Raw genomic sequence first — 8,801 nt, forward strand, 5'->3', positions numbered from 1 at the left:
AGTCTTGCTCACATGGAAGGACTTAACAGAAAGAATTCAAGACAATTGAGAGGAACAGAGTTAAGTGTTGGAGAAAAATCATATTTTTAAATAACTTACAAATATAACTATTTTATTAAAAGCAGAATGTTTCAGATAGGCCTAATTATTGATATTAGATTTTGAAAATATTAATTAAATATAGCTTCATATAGAAATAATATCTTACCATATCAACAATCTTCTTTGAATTTTCCTTAAAAAATAAAAGAGGAATTAGACATTTAATTCCCACTGTATTGTCTATACATAATTTCCTTTGACTATATTTAGAAAAATTCCTCTTTTATAAAGAATAATTCAATTTGTTTTTATTGCCCTATAGATTGCTGTTGTATTCCAGGAGTCTAACATAATGTAAAGGGCATGCTGCTGCTGCTGCTAAGTCACTTCAGTCGTGTCCAACTCTGTGCGACCCCATAGACGGCAGCCCACTAGGATCCTCTGTCCCTGGGATTCTCCAGGCAAGAACACTGGAGTGGGTTGCCATTTCCTTCTCCAATGCATGAAAGTGAAAAGTGAAAGTGAAGTCGCTCAGTCTGACCCGACTCTTGGTGACCCCATGGACTGCAGTCTACCAGGCTCCTCCATCCATGGGATTTTCCAGGCAAGAGTACTGGAGTGGGGTGCCATTGCCTTCTCCTGTAAAGGGCATAATGCTGCCTAAATGCATATTTCTTAAGTGAATGATGAATGGCATATCTCATCAATAAACCAATAAATATGTAAATACATGTTATCTGACTGGTATGCATAACCACATTGTCTCCTGATTATATTTATGCAAATAAATAATATTTTATAACTGTAACAACATAAAAAGTAATTTCTTAACTATATTTAATGTAAGTGGTTTTGCTTTGCTTCCTGGGAGGAGTTGGCAGATACCTTAAGAAAAAATTGAAATGATACATTTTAGTCTTACTTATGAAATTGCTATTTCTCTTTTCTCAAATATTTTATTCATTATGAAGTAGGAATAAAAGTAGGCAATTTTTTGTGTGATGTGAAAATGTGTTTAATTATGTGTGATATGCAGGAAGACCCTTGGATAACAGCAATTTATATGCATCTGAATGAATTTGAGTTCTTATTTCAGAGTTCTTATTTCAGAATAATACATTGGGTTTCTCCCACTCTGTTTCTAAAATTTAAGATCTATACCAGGTGTCATGGTGTGATATAAATATTAATGGTGATCTATAAAAAAAGAAGTAGTAACAACATTTTGACAAAGTATACTAGCACAGATCCAATCTTTGTATCCTTCAATGTGTACATTTTCGTTCTGCCTTCCTCAGGTTTTTCTTAGGGATCTAAAGTTCCAATTTTCCAATCAGAAAAAGTTTCTCAATTTTCATATAAATCCAGTTTTATTGCTTAAGCAACTACATCAAAGACTGTCTAGTATAGTGTATAATAAGTGAATAATATCTTGCTAGTTACCAGATTATTGCCTTTGTAGGTAAATGCCTTACCTCACTGGTGGAGAGATGATCTCTGTCCTATATCCAAAAAAAAAAAAAGGGGGACCATGAAAACTCATTATTTATTCCCCATATGAGAAAACATTCCTTAAGATAGACTGTTTTATGAAAGAAAATGGTAGAGAGAACCTGGAACCTAGGTAAATTACTTCATTTCTTTATATTTTCTTAACAAAGCAATCTTTTTGTTACATGAAATTAATGATTACTATCTGTTCTTGCCTGGAGAACCCCAGGGACAGGGGAGCCTGGTGGGCTGCCGTCTCTGGGGTCGCACAGAGTCGGACACGACTGAAGAGACTTAGCAGCAGCAGCACCAGCTCCTCTTAGAGAATTGTTTGAGAAGCCAAGAAAAATGATATAGAAGCAAACTCTTAGGACAGGTATGTTCAATTTAAATTAAATTACTTATTTGTCACTATGGTTGCTATTGTTATTTGTTATTATATTGAGCTATTTTTGTTTGTGATTTAATTTCTGGACTATATGATTTTTGCAATTGTTCTACTTTCTAAGTTAAAACTTCTCTTGTTGGGACATTTTATCTCTAGATATTTTACAAATCTTTATCCTGAACTCATTCCTCACCAAAAACAAAAAGAAAACCAAATAAACAAGAAACATATAAAAAAGCGGCACTCACCACAGTGGGAATAAAGGGGCCAGAAGTTCTCTTAACCTGTTCCCATGGGTTCATAACAATTGGACCTTGATACAGATACTGGAGATACTGGGGGAACTTCTGATAAAACTGACTGATTTCATTCTAGAGAGAAAGAAAATTATCAATATCTACTCCAGTATTGAATCTTCTCTATGTGTCAAAAGTAGATTATAGAAGAACCAAGTTTCTTAGAACTTTAGTTAATTAGATAATTTATACAACATGGCAAATTTACCTAACAAGGGTTGTTTAGTAACATAGAATTTTCTGTAACTGGGATGGAATGAGTTATGTGAACATTTGGAGAAGAAGCAGCAGTACTATGACTGTTTACTTAAAGTTATAGTTTGTATGAGAAATTTACCAGTACTTTCTGGTAGTGCTTATCATCCACAGTAACCTTAACTTCCTGTTAAGAAAACAAAACACTTGCTATAAAAATACACAAAAAGAAAGCAAAGCTGGGTGATATGAATTTCATTTTATTTGAATGAAAATTAGTTACCTCTGTGGCAACATCAGCAGATTCCTTCAGGGAAGAAAAGGAGGATTAACTTAACTTGCATGATTTAGTCTTAGCATTGTACTAGAGTAGAAAAGGCAATTCATTAAGTATATTTAGAGTCCAAGCTACTACTACTGAGAAATTATAGTATTTATTAGAGATTTGATAAATTGAAAATTCAGAATCCTCAAAGTAATAACATGTGACTGAAAACATGTTTCATTTTAAAGTTTTCATCAATTCTACATTATTCATTCAATATCAAATTCTTAGGAAGTGTAGACAGGTGACAGATAAGTTTACAAAGTCAGCCTAGTGAGATGTGGCAAAGTGAATCCAGCATACCCTTTCTAGAGGACACATTGCTATTTATAGGAGGCCATTGGCTCTCCATTCCAGACAGACTTGTGGCTTAGAGAAACAGTAAATCAGACTTCCTAGATGTTAAGTAGGAAGTCTTCAGGCTATGCCTCAAGGCTCTGAGCCAAAGCTTTGGTTCTCCCTTTCCCAGACACCTTTCCCCATTGTGCTCACTGCTTGGGTATTTCTATCAATACCAGAGCATGTCTTTCTTTCTTTCCTCTGTAGTCAGATATTTGATATCTCTGTGAAAGAACACCCATGTACACCAGGGTGTAGATAGTCACTTTGCAGTCTCCCCAATATGACATTAAGTTTGGGTAAATGATTTCTCCATTGCTCACCCTATTTGTGATGTTAACAACAAATTACTAGATACTGCTGAAAATCCATCTTGGATGAACTTGCTATTTGATGTTAAAAGAAAAGTTCTCTTACCTCACTAGATGAGCTGATAGAATACTCCTTGAAAAAAATAATATATACAATATAAATCTGGTTACCAGAAGAAATGCAAACATTATTCTTTGCATGTTAATGTTTACTTGGGATATGTCTCTTATTACAAACATGATCATTAGTATGATAAGTTAAAAGGATTGAAATAAAAGCAACGCAACCAGGCTTCTTGGCTGCTTGTTTTTAATCACCTTTAGCAAATAAGTGGAAGAGATAAAAACGATCATATATTTAAATATAAGTGGCTCAAGAGAATACACAGTGGACATTACTCACGTGGACAGGGAAAAACTGTCATTTTGAAGCCTCTTATAAATTATTTTCCAGTTTATTAAAAAAGGAAATTTAAACATGTTCCCATATGCCATTACTAATTTTAGAGTATTAAATATTCATAATATGAACAAAAACATGTTCAAATATATAAAAATTTCTCACCTCTTCATTTGCGTTCCTTACAACTTCCTTAAAGAGAGAAGAAAAATAATTAGATGTATTTCCCCACAGCATTGCTATACTATTTTCTCCTGAATATAAAAGGAAAAATTCCTCTCTCATAAAGAGATGCATTAGACTGGATTCACTTTCATTATATGAGTTTTGTATAAGTTATAACAAAATTTCCTATTTGATGACAGTGGTATTTATTGTTGTTTACTGTGTTTATTGTCAGTGAGTCTCATAATTATTATTGTATTCCTAGAGACTAAGATAATGTTGGGGACCTAGTTCTTTTTGAATAAAAGATTTGTCAAGTGAATGAATGAATATACAAGATAATTTTAGGCAAGGCATGGATACATTTTTCTTTCTTATTTTAATAGTCATTACTTATTATGTATTAGGAAAAATACATCACTAGGCCAACTGACATGCGTTAGGAAGCAAATAAATATTGTTTCTGTGATAAACTGATTGAGTCAGTTTTAAGAAAATATTGCAACAGAAAAAGAATTTTAAAAAAGAATAAGATAAGTTTGATACTGAAAAACACTAAAAGATAAGTTCTTCATTCTTCATAGAACCTGGGAATCAAATGTGTTAGTTGATTCATGCAAAGATATATTTTCTTCATTTAATTTAGTCATAAAATTGAGAAGACTATAATTTTGGTCTCATTGTTTAAAGGAAATTTTGGTTTTCATATTTGATTGATTTGAAATATATTTTCCAAATACAGGCTAATTCCAAATTAGTTCAGATACTATAATATTTTGCTTCGCATTATGTTCCAGATGTGAAATCAGTGTATACCTTGCAGGATGTGGAGCAAAGGTTCTCCTAAAAGAAAACAAGACCAAAAGGATACAACATTTATTGAAATGTAGTGTAATATTCTTGAGCATACAGTTATAGCAAAGAAAATATGATTTTGTGATCAAGAGAGTACAGAATTAAGGAAGAAAAGTAAAGATGATGGATCTTTAACAAAAAATTCTTTCAAAGATATTCTGCTTTAACATTGTGGCTCAAAAATGGCTCTCAAATCTTTTCCCAGAATTCCTTTCATTAGTATATAGCATTTAAACAAAACAATGAAAACATCATCATTTTCAGAATCACAAACATAATTCTCTTTTTGACTGAATAAGAAAGTGATCGATGTTTGATAGAAAAGCTGTTTCATCAGTGAAAGATTAATAGACTAAAGTAATCAAACTTTACCTTGCTGGGGTGAATGGCCATATTCTTTTCCTGCTTATATGTCTACAAAATAAATAAATTTATTTTATAACTATGATTAAAAAAAGAAAGTTAAAATATATTATATTTGACTTAAGAATTTGGTACTTACTTCCTGGATGTTGATAGATTCCTTAGAAAAATAGAGACAATATTACTCATTTACCTAAATTGAATTTGTGTTAGCTTAATAATATACTGATCTACAACCATTATCCATGGGGTAGATAACATATTAGTCTTTACCTGAATTATGGAACAAAATTAACTGAAGTTTCACTGCCTCTACATAACTATTATATTTCATATACTTAACTCATTTTGCATTGTGCTTTGGGTTATGAATATCTGAATCAAAAACTTTCCCAGGTATCATCCACAGGGAAGAAAGAATAGGTTTTCTATTTCCTCTGTACAATTGTCAGTGTTTTTTTTCATATTAGCATTATCACATTTTTTCTTCTGTCTTTTTGAAAGAGATTAAACACATCACATGAAAACAAGAAAATGCTTAGGTGACACCGGAGATGGTGGTGGGAACCTGTTATGCACCCATAGCTGGGAAGTCATTTAGGAAACAGCATGTAATATGGCTGCAGAAAAGCTTTAGTCCTTTTTGCAGAAACATAGAATGGATTTCTGTCACTGTACTCACAAAATATTCATCATGACTTGTGAAAATATGTCATTAATATTGAGACATCTTCAGAAAAAAATGTGCTAATCTAATCTTGGTGATTTGAATGTGTAGATTTTTGGTCTTTATTCCTCTCTATATACCTTTTCATTATGGTTGCACTTTCAATTTTCTCTAATGCTATAGTTCTAGACTCAGAGGTGAAAAATTATTTTAAAGACAATAGTTCAGGGCATATTCTGTTTTTACGAACTGAAAAGATTTTCTGTTGATACTGAAGTATCTTACCTCACTGGAGGAGACATGTTCCATCTTCTATAAACAAAAGCAAATACAGTTTTCAGTTTTATGGTAGATTTAAAATGCCAAGATATCTCACTATTTTGTTTTGTTTTTATCATTATTCCTGTTGTTTTAAAGGCAAGAGACTTTCAGGAATTTGTTTCTGGAAATGCATGACGTTTAGCTGAATTTTTCATTATTATTATAATATTATATCCTATAATATTACCAGCAAATCATTCTGTACTTCAAACAAATCCTTTTTATAGCTTAATGTAGTTCTTGCTTTTAGGAAGTGTTGGGTTCTTAGTTTATCCTATCACAGTTTAAAATATAATGTATGTGCTCATGTGCTACAGAATCTCAAAGTGTTTAAAATACCATATTTTGTTTTATTTAGTTTTTGTTAATTGCTAGATTTAATTACTCTTAAGGGAAAGATTGAGGACAATTACTGATTTACAGAGAAGAGTAATTAAGACTAGGAGATTATAAATAAGAAACAATGAAACTTGGTGTAAGATTGACCACTGAAGCTTATTTTATCTTATATTCACCTAACTGGAATTCTTACTGTATCTAAACTCTTGGTTTGGCTTTAAATTTAGGGACTAACAGAAAGACTGTTTTCAAGACTGTTGTGTGAGGTGTGGAAATGGAAAGGAAGCAAAGAACTCTGGTCACCCTGATGATACGGTACATCTGAAAAGTGAAAGTTAATGAAAGCATCCGACTCTGCGACCCCCTGGACTGTATAGTCCATGGAATTCTCCAGACCAGAATACTGGAGTGGTTAGTCTTTTCCTTCTCCAGGGGATCTTCCCAACCCTGGTATCGAACCCAGATCTCCAGCATTGCAGGCGGATTCTTGAGCCACAAGGAAAGCCCAATCTGAATTGAGTGAGAATTGGGCATGGGAGAGGTGTTGGCAGCACAGGCTGCAGGTAAGGGAAGAAGCCCAATTGCTCCTGAGGGAGCTAACAGATTACATGCCTGTATCTTCAAAGCGCTTCATGTGAAGCATCTAGTCCTTCTTTATCATTGTATGATATGAATATTTCTATAACATTCTCACTAGAAGATGTTGCTTTGAGAAGTGAAGGGTTGACTTTGCATTAGGTTATCTGGCAAGTCATTTTCAAAGATGTTGTTGCTGTTTAGTCTCTCAGCAGTGTCTGACTCTGCAACTCATGGCCTGTAGCCTGCCAAGCTCTTCTGTTCAAGGAATTCTCTAGGCAAGAATACTGGAGTGAGTTGCCATTTCCTTCTCCAGGGGATCTTCCCGACCCAGGGATGGAACTGGAGTCCCCTGCATTGCAGGTGGATTCTTTACCACTGAGCCACCTGGGAAGCCCAACTCCTAAAGTTAGCACTATTCAACACATCACTGTTTCCTATCAAAGCATCATTGTTGCTGAGCTACTGGAGTCAAGAATGATGAAATTCTGACATGTGCTTGAGAGATGGTTTGGGAATCTACATTTTCTCTGTGACCCTCCTGAACTTTAAAAGAAGTTCTTGTTATGGTTTCATGTTTCTTACTTTTAAGAAGTGATTCTTGGAGTGAAAATATTTCCCTAATAAATTCAAATGTTTATGAAGAAAGTGTATGCTTTTTAACTTAGAACTAAAAATCTTTCCAATCCTACAAGGACAACACTTTAGAAGTGGCACTTTTGTCCATCTTCATAACTTACATAAGGCAGGGCCAAGGCCATCTTTGATTATAAGTTTCAAAGTTTATACACTTCTCTATTCCCTGCTGTCTACCCCTGACGTTATCCTCATAAACAATTTAATATTCTTATATTTACATAAAATATTCTCATCTGTATCTTATTATACTTACATGCTTTGCAAGGGCAACAGCCAAAAGGCAGATAAAAATGAAGAACTTCATGTTTACTTGGTCCTGTGAAATAGATAAGAAGCTAATTAATAACAGTTTTACTCTCCTTATAATCACGTTTCCTCATTAATTATGTATTAAATTGTCTTCAGATAATTAGAAAAGGGCGATGAAGACTGATAAAAGCAGATTCATTGAGAAACACATGATTTGAATATGATGAGTTCTTTACAAGAAGAAATTAACACAACATAATGTAAAATCTTAGTTTCTAAATTGTGGAGGATCATTTGGGTATACCAAATTAGTGGCATAAATGACCCTATGTATAAATGGCTAATTTATTTATTAATTTACCCACTTATTCAATGACTACTTGCTATGTCAGGTACTATTCCAGATATAAAGATACAGTGATGAAAAATAATGATGTTTATACTAATAACGCCATATTATTTACAATTCTTCTTAAATCTTATGAAGAGTCATATCAGAAATGCAAAAAACAACAGAAATCATTTTAACATCAGATTTCAGGTGAGCCAAAACATGGAGCCTGCCTCCCTCATAAGGGGAAGAATTGGCAGGTGAAAATAACTCTGTGCTAGGGGACAAGAAGCCTGCTGATCCTAGCTCAGCCTGGGGACAGTGCTGAACCTCGAGCAAGTCACTGAACATCACTGAACTTGACTTAGAATAACCACCAAATGAGATTTTTAACTAAGAAGATTTGATTTCTAAGATCCCCTCCATCTCAATCTCTAATACTATGACCACATATAAGTCCCCAAGGTTTGCTGACTACCTATCAATGCAACTTTTCCAGTGCATAAACA

The 8,801-nt window shown here is 33.5% G+C and overlaps 1 protein-coding gene across 1 annotated transcript in view; it reads right to left on the reverse strand.

Moving 5' to 3' along the window:
- PRR27 (proline rich 27) overlaps window positions 1-8,016 on the reverse strand; it is a 49,036-nt gene extending 41,020 nt beyond the window's left edge. The window contains exons 1-12 of the mRNA XM_061145571.1: window positions 7,966-8,016; window positions 6,123-6,149; window positions 5,310-5,330; window positions 5,180-5,221; window positions 4,769-4,795; window positions 3,953-3,979; window positions 3,494-3,520; window positions 2,696-2,719; window positions 2,555-2,599; window positions 2,170-2,292; window positions 1,518-1,544; window positions 209-235 (exon numbers count right to left, since the gene is read on the reverse strand). Coding sequence (XP_061001554.1) covers window positions 209-235; window positions 1,518-1,544; window positions 2,170-2,292; window positions 2,555-2,599; window positions 2,696-2,719; window positions 3,494-3,520; window positions 3,953-3,979; window positions 4,769-4,795; window positions 5,180-5,221; window positions 5,310-5,330; window positions 6,123-6,149; window positions 7,966-8,016 — 468 coding nt within the window. The remainder of the gene's footprint in view (window positions 1-208; window positions 236-1,517; window positions 1,545-2,169; window positions 2,293-2,554; window positions 2,600-2,695; window positions 2,720-3,493; window positions 3,521-3,952; window positions 3,980-4,768; window positions 4,796-5,179; window positions 5,222-5,309; window positions 5,331-6,122; window positions 6,150-7,965) is intronic.
- Window positions 8,017-8,801: the final 785 nt, after the last annotated feature.

This window comes from Dama dama, chromosome 6 (genome assembly GCF_033118175.1).
Source record: "Dama dama isolate Ldn47 chromosome 6, ASM3311817v1, whole genome shotgun sequence".
Taxonomy (NCBI): Eukaryota; Metazoa; Chordata; class Mammalia; order Artiodactyla; family Cervidae; genus Dama; species Dama dama.